The 23148-nt window shown below is 38.2% G+C and overlaps 1 protein-coding gene across 3 annotated transcripts in view; it reads right to left on the reverse strand.

Annotated features, from left to right (window-relative positions):
- Positions 1-23148, reverse strand: part of LOC124613182 (patj homolog) — a 475849-nt gene that overhangs the window by 47078 nt on the left and 405623 nt on the right. For all 3 annotated transcript variants that reach the window (XM_047141824.1, XM_047141825.1, XM_047141823.1), the window contains 5 exons: positions 16808-16981; positions 14828-15047; positions 10795-10886; positions 10189-10398; positions 7652-7867 (listed from right to left, as the gene is read on the reverse strand). In XM_047141824.1, coding sequence (XP_046997780.1) covers positions 7652-7867; positions 10189-10398; positions 10795-10886; positions 14828-15047; positions 16808-16981 — 912 coding nt within the window. The remainder of the gene's footprint in view (positions 1-7651; positions 7868-10188; positions 10399-10794; positions 10887-14827; positions 15048-16807; positions 16982-23148) is intronic.

Below are 23148 nucleotides of genomic sequence, written 5' to 3' on the forward strand. Positions count from 1 at the left end.
CTCAAAGAAAAAGATAAGAAAGATTATATCACATGCAGAGGCATATAGTAGTTTATCTCTTGCTCGTTGCATGAATGGAATACAAAAGAAGACTGATAATATTGGTATGATGTATCCAGCATTCACTGTACTGTGGCTTGTGGAGTATTTATGAAGATGGAGATATAGATGTCCTCCTCATGCTATCCAGTTGTGTTTCCCTCAACCAGAGCTCATGTGTTTTTTCCTGCTTATGCCATAGAAAGTTCAAGATTCAATAGCTCTTTCCTCTATTTAGGTAAAAGAAGGGTTTGCTGTTAGTGAATTTTAGTGCTTGTCATTCTTTGTTTAGTTTAATAACTTTTGGTGGTTGGTAAATAGGGGTATTTTTCTCTCTTCATTTGATTGTTCTTTTATTTTTGAGACTCTTTTCATTACAGATGTTTTCATTAATTAATATGGTACAGTGTGAGGTATAACATATCACTTTTGGTAATGCAATGTGTTACCCAACAGCTACCTGACTGACAAATGATCATTGTCTCAGGGAAGTATCTGTTATCAGGAAATTTATTTAGAATTGTAGCCTGCTGGGAAGCTGTTCCACTTGATTAGATTAGATTAGATTAGATTAGATTAAATTAATACTAGTTCCATGGATCATGAGTACGATATTTCGTAATGATGTACACATGTATTGGCCCTGAAAGACACTGGGCCTCTACAAGGCAGGGAAATGGCAGTTTTTTTATGTGTTTCGATACTTGCTGACTGAGCAAATATTCTGTGTCATTATGTCCCAGCTCAGATAGGTGGGGCTCACCATAGAGAAAATGGCTGAGCTATGGCAATGGTGCTACTGACTGTGCAGAACTGTCTTTCATGAATATTACACAGGATTAATGTCAGATTGATACATGATCCGAAATTGTACATGAAGCGATACCAGGGTGGCTACTTTAAAAAAAAAAAAAAACCCTGAGAATTCTGGGCATGGGGAGGAAGATGATGTCAAAAGAAGCTTCTGAGAAATTAATGCTGAGTAGGCAAAGGAGGGAGGAGGGCAGGGTGAGGGGGGGGGCAGCTGAAATATCTCACAATAACTACTTTTCTTTCCTTTCGGCTGCAGTTTAACCATAGTTTCCGAACATCGATAATTTATATGGACTAGTATTCAAATAATTAACACACTTTGAAATATTAAGTCTTTTAAAATTCATGATTTATAAAGCTCAATAAAATTTAATTCCAATGTTAGGTTAAAAACACAGAATTCCCTGAGATTTTACAAAACTCCTGAAATTCCCTTATATATCCTTGATTTTTCAGGTAAAATGTAATTCCCTAAGAATTACAGGTTCTCCAGGTTTTCCGGAATAATTACCAGTCTGGGCACCTTACTGGTGACATTTGTAACTGCAGAGACAGTACAATTGTACTGAACATAAGTGTGTTCTCTCATTTCTAGCAGAAAGATTTGAGAATTGTTTAAAGCTTCCATATTCCAGCACAGGAGCAGTTGCAAAGGCAAAGAGGTCTATGACAAGAGTACTACACAGTTTGTCTGAACAGTATTTCCTGATGCAACAGTTCAGAGTTTAAGAGCAACAGCACTTACTATCTGAATATGCACATAATTTCAGAAATTGAGAAATTATCTCATGTGGCTATGACAATGGGCTTGGTTTTGAGGAGTGGACAGGAGGAAGCAGTTAAAATTACAGACTGGACATCCATCCAGATGCAGGTTTTCCATGATTTCCCTTAACTGCTTAAGGCTAATGTCAGAATCATTTCTTTTGAAAAGATACTGTTGATTTTCTTCTCTAATCTGAGCTTGTGTCCCATCTTTAATGACCACATCTTTGACAAGACATTAAATCTCCATTTTAATTTTTACAGCTTTTAACAATTATTTTAATAATAATAAAAGTTTAAAAGAAAGGAGACTAAGCACTGATTACAGAATACATTTGCTTCAACATATGAATTCACTGGAACCAACAAAAAGGTAAAATCTATCAAGAACTCTGTGAAATTCTATTTTTGGAAGCTGTGTGTCCCATGCTACTGTTGGCAGCAACTTATGTGTTTGTTGCCCTACTGTTCACGCACTGCTGCACCTTTGCAATGGCCAAATTCAATGATAGTGATGTTTTCAATGCCCTGGTAGAAGTACTCTATGATGGACCACCACAGATAACATAATCATGATTCCGGTTTAGAGAGAGAAGTACAGGGGTGGACAAAAATATGGAAGCACCAAAAACACAACACATTAACATTCCTAATACAGTGTAGGAAAACCAGTGGCATTCAAAACACAGCTTCCATTCTTCTTGGAATGGTTAACTACAGGTCCCATATGGTTTTCAAGGGAATCTTATACCATACTCCCTGCAAAACACTGGCAAGTTCAGGTAACAATGATGGAGATGGATAGTGATCACACACACTTTTCTCTGAAGCAGACCACAAACGCTCAATTTTGATCTGATGACTTCCCTTCATGTTGTTTAGGGACTGACAGGATTTGTGAGAGCAAAATTCACTTCAACATGATTTTGCAGCTGTCATCCTCTTATTTTTTGTCACAATCCTTTTCAACGACCATCTGTCACGATCACTCAACACATGCTTTCATCCATGTTGTGGCTTATTGGATTTTTTCTGCTTTCCCTTTATACAGTATAAATCTTTAATATGGTACCTCTTGAAACACCAAACCCTTCAGATACCTTGTTTTCGGAAGCACTCACCATACGAGCACCAACAATTTGCTAAAGTTCAAATTCACTTAGCTCTGAGATAAAGCACTCTGGACAGCACAGAACACTGTTCTGACCCCAACTAACACTTACAATATATTGAGGACATTGCACAGGTGCCATTCGTGGTCAAATGCATCAGTGCAACCTGCGAGCTTGACTAGCATCTGCATTTATGCTCAACCATGCATTTCTTGAGGTGTTTCCGTATTTCTGTCTAATCCTTGTAGGTGATGCTTGTATTGAACCAGGTTCATATCTTGCTGTATGCTCAAGTGAGTAATAAAAAAAACAAATAAAGGAGTGTAGTGCTTTGTCAGAATGTGTCACCTGAAAGAAAATGTATGAAACAGTTCTAATAGTAAAATACATCAAACACTGACTGTATTTGAAATGGTGATGCAGATTATTTAGAATCCTCAACTTCACTGCTGTTACAGCCTGAGGGACCCAAGATAAGAGATGAGACACTTGGATGGTGTTTAGCAGACTCTGCCCCTCCTGTACAGCCTTTTGGCGTTTCTCATTGTTTAATATAATGGAAACTAATCCTTAAGCTGGATCAACATTAGTCAAATAAAGACAACAAAAGGAGATTAAACATGTTGGAAATGAACAGCAAATAATCAAGGAGTAAAGGAGACCACTCACTGAATGGCAGAAATGTTGTCAGGCACACAAAAAGAAGGAGAACTTGCTAACTTTCAGACTAACCCTTTAACAAGCTAGAGAGCACCACATACATGTGCACACACACACTTGCGCAGCTACAATGTGCTACATGAACACACAATGCCAGGACTGTAATTTAGCCAGTGGACTGTGTTGAGTGGTTGTGTTGGGTGGGATGAGAAGAGGGAGAAATATGCAGGAAGCAGGAGGAGGGGTTGGAGGGAGGCAGTTGGTGGTTCGGGGGAAGGCACACAGTGTGCGGGTAGGAATGCAGAAGCAGCAAGCAGCACGTGTACAGGACAGGAATACAACACATGGGTACTGGAGCCAGTGGGTTTGTTTGGCATATAGGACAATGACATGAAGGTGTGAGTTGGGAGGGATGACAAGACAGAGGAAGGGAAGACTGTCAGGTACAGTTTGTGGGTGTAGTGGGTTAGTGGAGATTGGCACCTGGAAGATTACTGGAGTGAAGGGTGTGCTGCAAGAAAAACTCTCATTTGTGTAGATCAGGAAGCTGGTGTTTGGGAGACGACTCCAGATGTCAAGGTTGTGGAGCAGTCACAGAACTCGAGCATGTTGTGCTGAGCCGTGTGTTCCACTACTGGGTAGTCAACTCTGTTCTTCACCACAGTTTTGCACTGGCTATTCATTCTGGTGGCCTTCGCATCATTGTCACTATGCACCGCACAATCTCTAGTTCCAGTGCCTGTGTGTCACATTCCCGTCCTGCCCACTGGCTGCCTCACTCCAAGCTCCCAATTCCTCCATCCCCCCCCTCCCCCCCCCCCAACCCAATACCTCACCCCAGTCTAACTGCAAAACTGCAATTTTGGTATTGTGTCTTTAGCTGGAAACAAAGTAGCTGCACAGGTGTGTGTGTGTGTGTGTGTGTGTGTGTGTGTGTGTGTGTGTGTGTGTGTAGACTCAAATATTGAAGTAAATGATACATCGATTAACTAAACATCTTGATACATAATATTTAATATACTACTTGATGCATTGTAACTTTTATTATGTTGTAATTACATTTCTGTTAATTCATTTCACAGATATTATTCTTTATCTAATACTATTTGAAGCAACTAAATGTCCTGCAAATAACAAGTTAGTAATGCTGTTTCATTTACAGTAATACAATACTTTGAAATTTCATATCCACTTTCCTGTTTTATCAAGACGATGTCTTAATCAAGAATTATGATGGTACATGCCAGTAATACAGGTTTGTAATGTTAACAGGCAGGAAGTTCTAGAAAAAACATTAAGTGATGTTGAGTCTAATTACTAAAACTGCAAGCATTTCTGTAGATAATGATCTTTAACATAATTCATAAAATACTTAGATGCAGGAAATAATGTGACTAAAGCACTGAAGCCTCCGTAAATAATAGTAATTAAAATAATTAAGAGTCTTACCAACAATTTGCATATTTGTATAGCAACTATTAAGGTGATTTATTTTATGAAATTTTGCATAGAAAGGCAAATCTTGTAAAAATTTGGTTTATGTCAAGCATAAGCAGTGAGTTGTCTATAGGCACAAATGAAAGAAAACTTGCTAGCTTTCACAGTTACCATTTGACAAGCTAGAGTAAAAGACACACACACACACACACACACACACACACACACACACAGAGAGAGAGAGAGAGAGAGAGAGAGAGAGAGAGAGAGAGAGAGAGACCTCAGCCCCTACATGGTGTCTGCTGTTGGTTGTTGTGACAGTAGTGCTGGATGGGGTGGGTAGAGGAAGAGGGAGGCAAGGTGAGGTATTGAGGTATTGGGGTGATTGGCTAGAGGCTTACAGGGAGACAGCTGATTTTCTGGCTAGGAATGCAGGAGGGAAGGGTGGCTAGTATATGGGCTATGCATGTAATGCATGACTGTAGGAGTTGCTGGGGAGTGGCGCACTCTGAAGGCGATATAAATAGGCCAGGATGATTAGCCCATCTCCCTCCTCACCCCAACAACACCCCACACACCCAACTTCTACATGCTCCACAAAATCTGCAAACCCAATAAACCTGGACGCCCCATTGTAGCTGGCTACTGCGTTCTTACTGGAAGAATTTCCGTTTTTGTTGACCACTTCCCACCAATTGTCCAGAACCTAGATTCCCATACCAAAATTCTAACCACTTCCTTCATTGACTTTCCACCAACCCCATACCTCTACCTTCTGGATCCATACTTATCACTGTCTATGACACCTCCCTATACACTAACACATCTCATGTCCATGGCCTTGCTGCTGTCGAACACTAACTCTTCTATGTCCTCCAGACTCCAACCTCATTTCTCATACGCCCTACCAACCATATCCTGACCCACAACTACCTTTCCTTTGAAGAGAAGCTTTACAAAGAAACATGCCGCACAGCCATGAACAACCATAAGGCACCTTCCTATGCCAGCATATTTATGGGCCATCTAGACGGAACCTTCAGCCTCCCAAAATTCCAAATCCTAGTATGGTTAAGATTCATTGAAGGATAAGTCTGAAAGCTAGGAAGTTTTCTTTCTTTTGCATGTGCCTATCAGCAACTCAATGTTTCAGCTTTTCGATAAGTGGTCTCCCTTAATCCATAAGTATTTACATTCAACAAGAACTTTCCTACAACATTTGGTTTATGTCAAAAACTTTCCTCCTTCCTGTAAAGAACAGTGTTACACCTAAATATTTGGCAACATGTAATATGTCATTGTACGGTCAATGAACCTGTTCCAATAACCTTGTAATATTGCAGTGTTATGTCTTTATGTAAACAATGGCAGCTGCACCTCCACAGAAAGCCAGTCATTGAATCATTTAGCTAATGATTGTTGAAGTGATAGTATGGAAGCAGCTGTATGAAATTTCAAGGTGTTCATTTGTACCATCAAGATTTAAAAATGGATTAATATGAAAAAAGAAATCAAAGTATGTTAAAATTTCATGAATTCACCCATAGCACCTGAAGAAAATAAATGGGAAGTTATACACAAAAGTTCTGAGGCTATTAATTTATGCCAATGAACCAAGGACCTCTATTCCACAACAAAATTAAGTAATTACAGTTCTACCATTATCTGATGAAATGTTAAATCGTAGTGATACGTTTTAGGCTATATTCCATATTGAATCACCTGCAAAGTGAATACATTCTTGCAAAAGTCAAATAACAAGTTTTGTGCTCAAAAAATTTAATAGTAATGTTGCAAGATGAAAAAAATCAGTGGTCAGGTGTCAAATATGGTGTTACATCACTTCGGTAGAATGACGTGTAACATCCTATTAGCTACCTAGCTGAAGAATGAGGGTTGCCACCTTTAAATGATATAATGAATTAGTAATTTAGAAATGAAACACTGGAAAATTCAGGATGGAATAATGACAATATTATGAAAAGCTACTCATCATACAGCGGAGATGCTGATACACAGGTCTGGCCTCGGCAGCTAGAGACTGTGGTCATGCATGTGTGTGTGTGTGTGTGTGTGTGTGTGTGGATGGATGTTGTCTCAATTACATAGAATGGTCTCATTTTAGGCAGCAGCAACAGAAGCACAAGCTAAAAACTTCATGTGAAAACAGAGCTTAGAATGTGCTGCCGATCAAGGCAGCTAGATCGACAAAACTATACATATGAACTGTCTGGCATGGTCTGAACAATGAAGGATTAAATAAAAATATTATAATTACTGCCATTTACGCATGACCAATGAATATGGACAATAGTATACAGAAAGACAACTACTCACCACCTGGAGGAAATACGGTTCAAAGGGTAAGAACACAAGCAATAAGTTTAATATTAGATCTTAGTATTAGAACTTCTATATGCTTTTGTATGGTGGTTATTTGAATATTTGATATCTTAAGCTCATAGCATATCTATACAATAAATTTACATTCTTAATGTTGCCACTGTTAGTACTCAAAATTATTAGAAGAATAACAGATACACACTCTACAACAGAGTGTATGGCAGACATATATGTGGTGAATATATTCAAAATAAGCACAAGGAATCAGAGTTGTCCTCCCACCACCCCCTCCCTCCTTATAATGGCATGAATAGGGCAGAAAGAAAAATGAAAAACTGGAAGATTGTTAATTATCACTAAATAAACCTTTAAATCCCAAACATATAGTAATTCCTATCATATTGAGTACATGTTACAGCACAATTACAGTTATACTTTTGATGATTTCACTCATGACATAAAAACATAAATTTTATACTTACTACAATTTCAACATCAGGACCCATTATCTTGGACCACTTGGCCTGAATAGCTGCCTCCACAGTTGGTTTCAATTCACCTATATAATTACTGTCAATCAGGAGCTCAACATCTTCTATATCAACAGCAGTATTTAATGCCTCTATTGGCTCCAGCACACAGGAATCTACTGTTGTATGAGACTCAGCTTCAACTTCAATTTCTGGTTCTTCTCCATCCTTCGGAAATAATAATATTTTAAGATATAACTAATACTTACGAATACAAAACAATAATAAATCAACTCCATGCCATTTAAATTCTTTGATTTCTTCATATACATTAGTATCATAAATACAGGAAAAGTGAAATTTATTCCTAACAAAAATTTCTTCTTCTTTTTCTGAATTTGTTCACTGTGAATTCCTTTAATTTTTTTGTTCGTTTCTAATTGTCACAGGTATTTAGTGGGTGTTTTATGAATTGACAATATCTCCACTCTTCTTTATTATGTTCATGTATCAATCTGATACTGGAAATGCATAATGATTGTGTGTTTGGTTATGTTTATTTGGACAGATGGGTTAAAAAATAGTTATTACTTACATTAAATATGCAATAATTATATAGAAAATTAAAATCATGAAAGCCCAATTTAGTGCAGAAATGTTTTGACATTGTTGATACATTGGCAGAATAAAACCAACAAATAAATATAAATATTATTTCTTTGAAATACCAGTTTGTCTTATTCAGTCAGTCTCAGAATCTTCCAGAAATCATAAATGTTTAATGATAATTGCAAAAAGCAGGAATCAAATTACCGTATTTACTCGAATCTAAGCCGCATTCAAATCTAAGCCACACCTGAAAAATGAGACTCTAAATCAAGGAAAAAAATTTTTCCCGAATCTAAGCCGCACCAGAAATCTGAGACTCGAAATTCAAGGTGAGAGAAAAGTTTTAGGCCGCACCTCCAAATCGAAACAAAGTTGGTCCATTATAATATGAGACATAATTTAGGTCGAATGAATGACGATACAGCTACAATAGTTTGGTTCGAGTCGTAAGCTTAGCAGTTAAGCTTTACCAGGTAGCCATTGCTATGCGTCATGCACTCCGTCTGTATTTATACGGGTACCCTTCCTTTTTCACGTGTTTCATCTGGTTTGAATTGATTGCTTATTTTTCTTTGATCTGATAAGTGCCGTTCTCTTTGTTATAGGTGTTTACATCACTCTAAGCTGAAAATGCATTACTGTATTGTGCCATGCATTGTTTATCGCTTTCTGATAATGAGTGTTTACGGCCTGTCGCCACTCGCCGTATGGCTTGCTTTTGTGCACGGTACCACCGCTTACAATTAAAAAAAAAGAGGAATCGTCTCATTAGCGAAACAATGGCAAGAGACTGCTATTTGTTGTTACTTACACAGCTGCTTTCTTTGATAATGATCAACAAGAATCAAATAATAGACTGTGTATGATAGAAGACGTTCTGAACGTGAGTTTAGCGATAATTTTTCTCCGTTTGAAAATCTTTGCAGACACCTCTTTTAGCACATTACATTCTGCACCGAAATTAGAGTCATCTTAGATTTAAAAATCCAGTCAATTGCTGTGCTTCATTTCTGACTGTATCACTATTAGGCATAAGAATAATACGAATATAAACATGACATGATATGTGTGTTCTTCCGCGTTTGCTGTTGTCTCACTCTAGTTTCGTAGTTTATTAGGCAGACAGGATTTAAATAAAATAGCTGCAAACATGAAAGAATACATGACAAAATGTTTATATTCGTATTATTCTTAAGGTGAAGAGAATACTGCATGTGATTCACAATTCATAAAAGTTCCTATTAGCAACCATCTCTTCTCACAGGTAGGAAAAAATTCAGGACATAGAGTTTCCCATATTGACAAACACCTAAACAGTCTTGCCAGTCGGATTTTCGTAGTACATTGAAATGCTGCTACATTCGAAGATGATCTATACGAAATTTGTATTTCCTTCGTTGGATAATGAATGAAAATGCAGTGGTTGAAACTCGGGGCGGAGAAAAAAGCTCGTCTCACACTTTTTTTTATTCATTTACTGAGGCAGAGGTTTAGGTGCCAGTATTTATCTTTGTGCCTGCAAAGCATGCCTGTGTAGCACTACATATATTTGACAGCAGAAGTTAGTTGTGGCGGCACTTACCAACATTTTTCATAACTTCCACTTACTTTGCACTCGATTCTAAGCCGCAGGCAGTTTTTTGGATTACAAAAACCGGAAAAAAAGTGCAGCTTAGATTCGAGTAAATACGGTAGTGATCTGCACAATGTCAGCCAGCAACTGCAACCAGTACACCTTGGTAATGACAAACAACATGTGGCAATATGTATGTGTGTACATAATAAACCCATTTTTCTTTATTTATTACTTTGGCAATTTCAAGAGTCAGAAACGCTCACTTTAAGTCACATAACAATGAGACAATAAGTTATGCTGGCAGTACATTATGATCATTAACCTGCAAGTTTGTAAGGTGCATACAATTCTGAAAATAACTTACCGTGCTTACTGGGTACTGTGGCAGTGATGTGGCAGAAGGAGAGGATGGCGTTGGTGGTTTCAGTTCGCTATTTGCAATTGCTTGTTGCAACTGCTCAAATTTAGGACCCCTCAGGTACCTTTCAAGACAGAGTCTTACTGTCTGCCCTGTGTTACGAAGCATTTCAACTGCTTGGTGATTGTTGTAGCCCTGGAGTGATTTCCCATCAACCTGGAAGATTTTATGTTTGATGAATACAAGAGCTTTCAAAGAATTCCTCACTGTTATCAAAGCGAACTCTTTCCCTAATCAATACTGAACACATGTTATTACAAATGCTCAGCTTGACAAGAAGAAATACCACAAATATCCTCTTATTTCAGTTTACAGAAAATATAGAAAGCCAGTTAGTTAATTACGCTCTGTCCTCCTTTTTCTTTTTTCGCCAACTTTAGTTTTCAAAATGCTGCATGACAAATAAGACTCATATTCTCACTTCTATGGTGAGACAATAACATAGCATTGTTAATTAAAACATATATTTCAGATCAAATGTGTTAAGGTAATTTGAGCAGCTGATGAATTCAACTTGCTCTGAAATATAGCCAAGTGTAACAACTAACATACCTCAACAATTCTGTCATTTACTTGAATCTTCTTGCAGAGATCTGCTGCACTGCCTTCACTAATACTCTTCACAAATATTCCAGATAGTTCCTCTGAAATAGGAGTGAAAGTATAAAATGACATCAATACAAGGAAAATGCAAAACATTCTCACCAAAAATGAGCAGCTTATATAAATCTATAATGACTGTGATAGTAAAAATACAGCTAAATAACAGGCTGTGTATGGACACTTCACAAGGAAAACATTATTAGATATTATGGATACCTTTCAACAATATGAGAAAAAGTCTTTTCAGATCTGTTTATCGTTGCACTGTATAAACAAGCCAGAACTGTGCACAACAGACAAACTGAATGAGGATGCACTGTTTTAAACAGATTTGTATGGGAGGCTACTTGGATTTGGAGGCTTCAATCTCCATCCTGTCATCCTTCATTACCATTACTTTAGGCCAGATGTCTCCAAACATTTTAGCCTAAGGGCCACACGGACTCTTCCACCAAGTTCCAAGGATAATTTATTTAAAAACACCAGTTTATCAGCAAACACTGTGGCTCAAAGATTAAATGATATTGCTGAAAATATATTAACTTATTTGTCTGAGAAAACTCGACACTTAAGAGTAGTTCTCTTTCACTCTGGATAAGTCAACAGGTGCTTCAAATACTGCACAAAGGAAAATCCAAGATGGAATAATGAATGTATTATGAAAAGGCCAGACTGCTACTCACCACATTGAGGAGATGCTGAGTCACAGATAGGCACAACAAAAAGACAATCAAACAAGTAAGCTCTTGGCCAAAACGGCCTTCATCAGGATTAGCCCCCCCCCCCCACACACACACACGAGTGCACAGTCTCTGGCTGCCCAGGTCAGACTAGAGCTTACTGACATTCGCAGCATTCACTGCACGAAGTTTTCAGAGCAGAAAATGCCATTCAGAAGTTGAATATTCAGAAGTTGCTTCTGATAATTTCAAATATTTGTTTGTCCATGAGCTTCAAAATCTGTTGAAAAACAGACCTAACATTATTGTTAATTCAATTTGTAGTGTGTACAGCTACTGCCTTATGGACATCTTTAATAGATTTGTGTTGGTTAACAATGACAAATCAGAATTGAAATTCACAAACAGGTACAGCAAGGAAAAGGATTACCATGTGCTGGCAAAAACAAGATCATATAACATCCTTGTAGAGAATTTGCAACAACATTGCTGAAGCCTGAGCAGTGGTATGGATGACAATAATCATGGCATGAGGCACACTGTGATCAGTACAGCTGACTGAATACAGCAGTGTCAGAGCTTCTACTTCACAGAGCAGTAGTTTATAAGAGACTGCATGACTTAATGTTCCTTTACAGTGGCTGAAGAGACCAACCAGGTAAGAAAGTGGATTTTGAAATGGTTGTTAAGGACTGAAGAAATGAAACTAAAAAGACTCCTCATGTGAAACACTGTTCATTAAACGAGTCAGTTTCTTACACTTTCTTCAAGTCATTGTGTGAATCACTCGTTATGGGAGGTACTTGATAAGTCAGGTTCAACTGCAATTAAAAAAAATATGTCGGGGTGGATACTATGCATGTCTGACCTGTTACCTTGGGCTGTATTGATTGTGTTCACTGGCTGCAGTTCGGTGAGCCCTGCTTTAGGCAAATGCTGGGGTGGTTCCAATATAAGGCAACGGCTGACCACCCCATCTCAACATTATCAAATTACACCTGTAAGTGTGTGTGTGTGTGTGTGTGTGTGTGTGTGTGTGTAAAATACTACAGCACATTCAATATACTTGTAAAAGTGATCTACTGTTGAAACTTCTACTACCACTGCTGCTGCTGCTGCTGCTGCTGCTGCTACCACCACCACCACCACCACCACCACCACCACCACTGTTATAATTTATAAAACAGTGGATGCCATAAGAAATGCCAGCCATAACTCCCACACTTGAAGATGTCAGTCTCTCTGTCTGATAAATGCAAATAATGAAGTTGGCATATTGTTAATTTCTCTTCACTTGCTGTTCAAGATAACACTGCTCACTGGTCAAGTGGTGGTCATTACAAGTAACACTTTGTTTGAGTTTTAATGAGAAGATCATCCATGGCTTTGCAAGCCACTGTGAGAAAATTAGTGGCAACTTTTTTTTCTGTTGCTTTTCTTAACAGTTCACTAGTTTCATGGTAGTGTATGTAGACCTTATACACTAATACACAAGTACATTCTCTCATTTACATCTATTCTATCCCTTTGTCATTTGCTGTGAGGCTGCAGTGTTGCTGTATACTGCAATAAATAGTGTAGGTAAATATTCTTTTAACTGTCCCAGTGCCAGTCCAAAGCCCACAACAAAAATAAAGCTGAGAAAAGACAAGCTTGTTGGCAGTACTCAGAAACCAGCAGGTGTGAGAGGCATGACAAAGAAGCACCTGAAGCATGGCTGCCAAGTCTTACATGTAGCAGGCAAAGGCTTACATGTTAGGCCAATACTTCACTAGCTTCCCCACCCTCATCAACATGTTTGACAAAATCCACAAACCTATCATTCAGAACACCCTACTGCAACTTGTTAATGATCTCACACTGAAAAAATATCAATCCTTGTTGAGTGCCAACTTCAATCCTTTGTCTATGATTTATCATTCTTTATGCCACATCCTTATGCAACAAAACTGTCCATGCTTTACTGTCATGGAACACTATTATCTCTATGTCCTAAGAACCTCAAACTTACCAGACCCTTCTTCATAAATGTTAACAAACTATATGCCTGTGTACAATGTAGAGAGATGCGCCATAAATTGTAAACCCCCTGGCTTAGTTCAGGTTCACTGACCACATATTAATGATAAAGTTCAAGACCAAGAGATCTAATACTTATCTTCCTGGGCACTCACCATCTTTCCTTAATATCAAATTCCTCACCTCTGATAGTTCCTGACACATGACTGCTCATATGAAACTGCCGACTACCAACAATACTTTTACATCAATAACTGCTGACCCCATAAATGGTCTCATCGTGATGCACCTGCAGTTATAACCAGTTCTCTTACCATTTCCCTTAAAATGAACATCCTGTTAGCCTTTCACAGTCAGACACTACTGCACTACTTTCCACATTGGGTCTAAATATTACATATCTCCCCCCCCCCCTTCCCCCCACCAAAACCTCACACTTAGCCACACAAAACAGCTGAAAAGGAGTAAATGCTCACCTGACATTTAATGTCCTGTCAAAAGTGAGGTCATTTAAAGATGGAACAAAAGCTCAGATGGGGTCAAGGATGGGGGAGGAAATCAGCTGTGCCTTTTCAAAGCAACCATCCTGGCATTTGATAGGAGCAATTTAAAGAAATCACAGAAAACCTTAGTCTGGATGGCCAGACATGGACTTGAACCATCATCCTCCTGAATGCAAGTCCAATTTGCTAACCACTGTGCCACCTTGCTTAGTAACTACCTTTCTGGATGAGGACCACTAACTCATACTCTCATAATCTGCCGCAGCTTTGACCAAAATGCTTGCAGCCTCTGAAAAAATAGAATTCTATTACCTGTTAACCTATGACATATTCTTGTGCATTCCCACTTCAACCCTTCGCCCTATACCATGCCTTCATGAAGACTACTACGTCTACCCATCACCTACTTCTAGACTGTTGCCATCCTATGTCTTTAAGGAGTCACACATATACTGTATAAACTTTGCTGCAAACGGTGCATGGAATTTTACATTGACATTATCACAAACATAATGTCTACCAGCATGAATGTCCATAGGCAAATTGTGAGTAATGGAATCCTTGCCCAACAGGACCTCATACTTCATCACAATGTGGTCAAATTCAACAGCTCACTGTTCTTTCAAAACATATGATATCTAATTCCTTTCCAGTGCAATGGATAAAGACAGTGTATCACACTTACATACATCAACATGTAATGCCTGTCATTCTGGCACCTAATGAGAAAGAAATCTCATAAAACAACATATACTCTTAGGTACTCTAGATGCAACTTACCTTTCTCACATACATATCCTGCTATTGTTATGCCAAGCCCATGGTAATCTTTTTTCAATTCAACACTGAATTTTTCCATCTCTGGCAGAGGAGTCTCAAGAGGCATCATATCCATAGTTAGGACAGGAAGAGATGTAGGACCCACCATCCTGGGAGGTATTGGAGCAGATCCAATTGGAACTGGATTTCGCACAACGTCTACAACAAGATTTGGCTCTGGCTGTAAGAAAAAGTGGAAGCAGACAATAAGTAAAATAAGATTACTGATTGGACAGTAAAATAAGGGTGGGAGAAAAAGAAAAGAAAGCTTTATACATTGCCCTTGCATAATGAAGTGCAGTGCAATGAAATAGACTTAGATTAGTACCTTTAACAGTTAAGGAAGATTATCAACAGAATATTCTCACTCTCTCATCTTATGTAGAGCACCACAAGCTGTAATTTTTATGCCTTCCATCACTGCCTGTGCTGAACACATCCTCTGTTTCTTTAACAATGTGACAGTGTCCGTCATTTACTCATTTCATTCACTTATATACTCAAAAATTATGTATCAGTCACTGTAATTTGAAATCATGCAAGTATTAAAAGTCTTTTTCTAGTACCAACCAGCCATTAATAACCACTGAGCCACAGTGAGAGACAACTGTGTTAGCACAAGTTTCATGTCAGTAGTTGTGCATGAATGGTCAACATACTACACTATTGTGATAACAATAACATTTTGAGTGAGAAGAAATGGGAACAAGTTAACAATGAACGTGGTTAACACACAGCGAGCTGTTGCACTGTGTACTCTGCTATGAAGCACTCATTTAAAGAAGGAAAATTTAACAAATTTAAAGAATTAACTCAGTGCTTAGTTTCACAAGGTTACTCTTGAGACATGTCTACAATACTTTACAAAAATGTGTGTTCAAACTGATAAAAACATTATAAAAATTAATTAAATAACAGAAAGTACTTCATCAATAAAATTAACAATACATCAAACTGAAGACAAACTTCTACTTATTGGTAACAGATCATCAGTAATTGCAGCATGTTTGAAGCACACACAAATTTAAAAAAATATAACTGAATTCAAAATTTATTTCATGTATTTGACAAACTTGATCCTTTTGTTCCTGATTTAGCAATTAAAGACTGATGTTCACGTTAGTTTCAACTACTGATAATATTCAGTTACAGTTTTCATTTCCAACTGACATTTTAAAAGATATAGTTAGAGAAATTAACTTGTTTGGGCCTGTTGTGTGATTTGCAATCAATATGCTATTATTTTAAATTTTTCCCTTGGTGACTGGTAATAAAATATCACCCTATGCAACCAAAATAAACTTCACTGCGTAAACTAACTCTTTCACAAATTTCAAGACAATGTTTAATGAGTTCACTTCAGTAAGTAGTCAAGTAAATTTCATGCTTTCGTCATTACAATGAAAAATTAACAAATTTTGTTTTCAAAATAACCACAAAAGCTCTGTTAAGATGCTCCTCAATTTCCTTCTCTGTAAAATTTTCATCACTGTTCAGTAATCACAGAGGCACACTCATGAGTTTTATTTTCTATAGCAGCGAGTGGTTTTGTACATCCAAACACGTGTCACTTACTGAAAAAATGCTGAAAAATAAAATTCTGCCCACATGTTGCAAAAAAATATTTCACTAAACAACTTGGATATGGTGCTTCAAATCTGGAAGGAAAAAAAAAACCACATACAATAGTGGATTATAAAATACAAATTTGAATTCCACAGGAATTAACAGTGTAAAACAAATGTTCCTGTGCAGTTCAATACAATTACTTATTTCTAAGTTGCCTTTTCTTCACAGAGTGTAACCTACACAAAGCTTGTTTCAAACCTGTTATAACTCCAACTCTCTAAGACACTGCACGCTCTAAGACAGATCAAAATTCCCACACAAGCAAAACTAATGGCAAACAAAACAAGCATCTCAATCAACCATGCAACTCACATGAAGTTCTAATTCGGAGCCTTGCTGGTACATGAAAGGATTATCATACGAGTCCAAAATGGGAGTCTGAGTATTGAATGTTTCTGGATATCCATTCTGCACAAGATGACGATCAAGCTCCTCTGGATCACCAAGGATCTTGGTTGGAACAATTGGTGCATGACTTCCCAAAGCCTGTGAAATAGCAATTTATGTTCTAAATTAAAGATCATGTACCTGCACAGTGCACTACAATTGTTTATTTCTTCACAGTGTCACTGACTAACTGATAAAAACAGAAATAGCAAAAATATATTTATTTCATACATTAGTGTTACATACATTTTCCAAGCAAATATTCAAATGGCAGCTATAAATAATGGCATAATAGTACTCCTATTGTAAAATTTCTTTGTGTTTCATCACATCATTACAATGTGAGAAGAATCCTCTGTTTAACTATTCTGTTGAATTATAAATCCTTTGACAAATTTGTCTTAATTTCTTGAAAATAATTTCTTTCCATAATCACGGTCCAGTTGCCCATAGCTTATTCCAGTTGCAAAAGAAGCAAAAAGAATGATCAGGTTTTAAAACATGATGATGACAATGACTTTACAGATGGAGCATAAGTTCAGATTGAACAATGATGGGAAATGATATCATCCATGTCCTTCTCAAAGGAACCATCCAGACAGTCTCCTCAAATGATTTAGGAAAGCCTAAATCTGAATAACTAGACAAGAATTTAAACTGTGCTCCCTCTGCATGGGTGTCCCATGTTCTCACAACTGCACCAACTTGGTCAGTAATTCCCACAGAAGTTTTAGAAACTGTCACAATTAGTATAATACTGAACAGTGAAAACACCTTCTGTGAACGCCAACCCATAGTTGAAATTAGTAAAGTTATTTTCCATTACCTTTGATAGAATAAAACTGTCCATACACTTAATTAACATGTATCTTCAAAAAAGTAATTTCTCTAAATTGTGAGTGCAGTTTTCCAAAAATTTGGTTGTTACACATTTTCTTCAGCAGGGAACTTGACATTAATGTATCATCCAACAGAAAAGTGATCTCCTACTCATTTTCTGTGCTACTGACAAAAGTTATATCATAAGGGGCATTCAAAAAGAAACAAGCTGGAGGCATAATTACAGAAACCAATACCTGTATGTTAGAAGTATTGAATCTGCCTGTTGAGACACTTGTCCCACTGTGACACAAGATGGTGAATGGCTGCCTCATAAAATTCCCAGGGCTGCGGTGTTAATCAGTTCCGCATGTACAGCTGGATGTCATCATCCGAGGTGAATCGTTTGCCCCTCAGAGCCTTTTTAAGGGGACCAAAAATGGTGTAATCACAGGGAGAGAGGACCGGACTGTATGGAGGGTGGCAGAGAGCCTCCCATTTGAATTTCTGCAGGAGTGCCACGACTATGTTGGCCGTATAAGGCTTTGCATTGTTGTGGAGCAGAATGACCCCACAGGTGAGATTGCCTGGTCGTTTTGATTTGATCGCTTGGTGAAGAGTGTCAATGTTTGTGAGTAACGCTGGGCATTCACTATTGTCCCATGCTGCAGGAAGTGAATCAGAAGGCGGCCATTTTGGTCAAAGAAGAATGTCATCATAGGGGCAAACAATTCACCTTGGATGACGACATCCAGCTGTATGTGCGGAACTGGTTAACATCGCAGTCCCGGGAATTTTATGAGACAGCCATACAACGCATCATGTTACAGTGGGAAAAGCGCCTCACAGCCAGGGTCAATACTTGTAACATACAGGAACTGGTTTCTGTAATTATCCCTCCAGCTTGTTTCTTTTTGAATGTCCCTTATATATTGGACAAGGTATTCATTCTGTCAGTTCTACTCATACCTATTCAAAGTTGGCGATTAGATCCTTGTATCACACGTCAGGTCACTATGTCTGTTAATATTTCACCATGTCACTAATGCTCTTTTCACAGACTTACTGTGAAATATATTTACAACATAGCCCTGCACCTAACATAATGCGTCCTGTTCTCTGAACACTAGTGTCTTATGTTCAGCAATAGAGACAAAAAGCCCTACACTCTGAAACAGATTTAAACAGCCATTAGAAAATGTGTTTATCATAAAATCCTGCTTATTATATGCTCTACAAATGTGCAAATATTACACATTAATATTATTGGTCAATAATTCTTATAAACAATACTGACATGTCTACTTTCTTAACATGCCCCCCCCCCCCCCTTCGTCTTTTTCCCAAGAATACGACAGTTGTCTGCATGGGTTTAATATGACACAGAAATAATAATACTGTGTCATTAAATCTCTAATATTATTTTAAAATTAACCTAAAAAAAACACTCAACTTTCTTCTCTCTCTCTCTCTCTCTCTCTCTCTCTCTCTCTCTCTCTCTCTCTTTTATCAATCCATTGTGTTCTTTATGTGGTGTAAGCATTACACTTAGCAGCATTTCTTTCTAAATCACTGGTCCCCATTAACTGTGCAAGTGGAATTCTTTTGGTGGAGGGTCTAATAAATTTTATAAAGTCTTTGTGAGTGTGCATGTTTCTAAATTTTCAGTGTCTGTTAAACCATCATTCAGTGAAAACATGATTCCTGAATGTAGCCCTGCAACAGATGTGGCTAGTTGTAATGTGATAAAAATTGACTACATATGTCAATCTTAATCGGGCAGGTAGGTTAGAAAATTTAAAAAGGGAAATGGATATGTTACAGTTAGATATAGTGGGAATTACGGAAGTTCGGTGGCAGGAGGAACAAGACTTCTGGTCAGGTGAATACAGGGTTATAAACACAAAATCAAACAGGGGTAATGCAGGAGTAGGTTTAATAATGAACAGGAAAATAGGAACGAGGGTAAGCTACTACAAACAGCATAGTGAACGCATTATTGTGGCCAAGACAGATACGAAGCCCACCCCTACCACAGTAGTACAAGTTTATATGCCAACTAGCTCCACATATGATGAAGAAATTGATGAAATGTATGATGAGATAAAAGAAAGTATTCAGATAGTGAAGGGAGACGAAAATTTAATAGTCATGGGTGACTGGAATTCGACAGTAGGAAAAGGGAGAGAAGAAAATGTAGTAGGTGAATATGGGTTGGGGGGAAGAAATGAAAGAGGAAGCTGCCTGGTAGAATTTTGCACAGACCATAACTTAATCATAGCTAACACTTGGTTCAAGAATCATAAAAGAAGGTTGTATACATGGAAGAAGGCTGGAGATACTGACAGGTTTCAGATAGATTATATAATGGTAAGACAGAGATATAGGAAACAGGTTTTAAATTGTAAGACATTTCCAGGGGCAGATGTGGACTCTGACCACAATCTATTGGTTATTAACTGTAGATTAAAACTGAAGAAACTGCAAAAAGGTGGGAACCTGAGGAGATGGGACCTGGATAAATTGAAAGAACCAGAGGTTGTATGGTGCTTCAGGGAGAGCATTAGGAAACAACTGACAAGAATGGGGGAAAGAAATACAGTAGAAGAAGAATGGGTAGCTTTGAGAGACGAAATAGTGAAGGTAGCAGAGGATCAAGTAGGTAAAAAGATGACGACTAGTAGAAATCCTTGGGTAACAGAAGAAATATTGAATTTAATTGATGAAAGGAGAAAATATAAAAATGCAGTAAATGAAGCAGGCAAAAAGGAATACAAACGTCTCAAAAATTAGATTGACAGGAAGTGCAAAATGGCTAAGCCGGGATGGCTAGAGGACAAATGTAAGGATGTAGAGGCACATATCACTAGGGCTAAGATAGATACTGCCTACAGGAAAATTAAAGAGACCTTTGGAGAAGAGAGAACCACTTGTATGAATATCAAAGAGCTCAGATGGAAACCCAGTTCTAAGCAAAGAAGGGAAAGCAGAAAGGTGGAAGGAGTATATAGAGGGTCTATACAAGGGCGATGTTCTTGAGGATAATATTATAGAAATGGAAGAGGATGTAGATGAAGATAAAATAGGAGATATGATACTGCGTGAAGAGTTTGATAGAGCACTGAAAGAGCTAAGTCTTAACAAGACCCCGGGTGTAGACAACATTCCATTAGAACTACTGACAGCCTTGGGAGAGCCAGGCCTAACAAAATTGTACCATCTAGTGAGTAAGATGTATGAGACAGGTGAAATACCCTCAGACTTCAAGAAGAATATAATAATTCCAATCCCAAAGAAAGCAGGTGTTGACAGATGTGAAAATTACCGAACTATCAGTTTAATAAGACATGAAGACGACCTCGGGGAAGATCAGTTTGGATTCCGTAGAAATGTTGGAACATGTGAGGCAATACTGACCCTACGACTTATCTTAGAAAATAGATTAAGGAAAGGCAAACCTATGTTTCTAGCATTTGTAGACTTAGAGAAAGCTTTTGAAATTGTTGACTGGAATAGTCTCTTTCAAATTCTGAAGGTGGCAGGGGTAAAATACAGGGAGTGAAAGGCTATTTACAATTTGTACAGAAGCCAGATGGCAGTTATAAGGGTTGAGGGGCACAAAAGGGAAGCAGTGGTTGGGAAGGGAGCGAGACAGGGTTGTAGCCTATCCCCAATGTTATTCAATCTGTATATTGAGTAAGCAGTAAAGCAAGCAAAAGAAAAATTCAGAGTTGGAATTAAAATCCATGGAGAAGAAATAAAACCTTTGAGGTTCGCCGATGACATGGTAATTCTGTCAGAGACAGCAACTGACTTGGAAGAGCAGTTGAACAGAATGGACAGTATCTTGAAAGGACGATATAATATGAACATCAACAAAAGCAAAACGAGAATAATGGAATGTAGTCGAACTAAGTCGGGTGATGCTGAGGGAATTAGATTAGGAAATGAGACACTTAAAGTAGTAAAGAAGTTTTGCTATTTGGGGAGCAAAATAACTGATGATGGTAGAAGTAGAGAGGATATAAAATGTAGACTGGCAATGGCAAGGAAAGCGTTTCTGAAGAAGAAAAATTTGTTAACATCGAGTGTAGATTTAAGTGTCAGGAAGTCGTTTCTGAAAGTATTTGTATGGAGTTTAGCCATGTATGGAAGTGAAACATGGAGATAAATAGTTTAGACAAGAAGAGAATAGAAGCTTTCGAAATGTGGTGTTACAGAAGAATGCTGAAGATTAGATGGGTAGATAAGTAATGAGGAGGTATTGAAAATAATTGGAGAGAAGAGAAATTTGTGGCACAACTTGACTAGAAGAAGGGATCGGTTAGTAGGGCATGTTCTGAGGCATCAAGGGACCACCAATTTAGTATTGGAAGGCAGCATGGAGGGTAAAAATCGTAGAGGGAGACCAAGAGATGAATACACTAAACAGATTCAGAAGGATGGACATTCAAACTGAAACCTGTATCTCCTGGAAGTTATGGACTGTCAAGACAGCAAAAGAAGTGATACATGAGAAATTATTGTGGCATTATAAAGAAGTAGCTGAAATGATTAGGTAAAACCTAGGAAATCTCTGTGATGATTACATGGTAGCCAAATTAGTATGTTTACAAAGTAGCTCTGTGGAGGGTTTGGGGCTGAATCTTGGATTGCATGGTAATGTAGGGCACACATATTCATTGTCAAAGTTCTAGTTGATCACATCTGAACACCACAAGAGAGGATCAATGTATCATGTACCATCCTCACCATGACCCGTTCACATCACTGTCTGCCATCATAGAGCAAATAATGGACACTCTGCAACATTCTGTATCATCCTGCAACATCTGTAAGAGACCAGCAACAGGCAGACTTGGGAATTACCATACCATGCATTGGCTTCCACTGAAAACAGAACACAAATGGTTGCCTTTAGAGTGGTGCCATGAGTGGGAAGCATGGACAGCTGATGAATAGTGTCACACTGGATTCAAAGATGAATCTCAATTCTACACTATCCTGGATGACCACCGTCACAGAATGCAGCAATGCCCTGGGGAGAGGTCCCAACTTCCATTGTTTTGGAAAGGCACAGCAGTGTAACACCAGGGGTCATCATGTGAGGAGCCATCGCGTGAGACTTCAGGTCACGGCTGGTAGTGATTGAGGCAACTCTGATGGCACAGTGGTAAATTAAACATGTCTTGTATTCTCACGCGACAGTATCGTGGTGCCATTTTTCAACAGGGCACTGCTCATCCACAGATGGTACTTGTCCCTATGAAATGTCTGCATGATGTTGAGGCATTCCTGTTGTTAGCAAGATCCTCAGATCTGTCCTTGATAGAACATGTGTGGGGCCAGATTGGACATCAACTCTGTCTTAATGCCAGTTGCCACAGCTGTGAGCGAGCTTGTCTCAGATGAAGACGCACTTCACGAACGAATCAGTGCATGCATTG

Source organism: Schistocerca americana, chromosome 4 (assembly GCF_021461395.2).
Source record: "Schistocerca americana isolate TAMUIC-IGC-003095 chromosome 4, iqSchAmer2.1, whole genome shotgun sequence".
Taxonomy (NCBI): domain Eukaryota; kingdom Metazoa; phylum Arthropoda; class Insecta; order Orthoptera; family Acrididae; genus Schistocerca; species Schistocerca americana.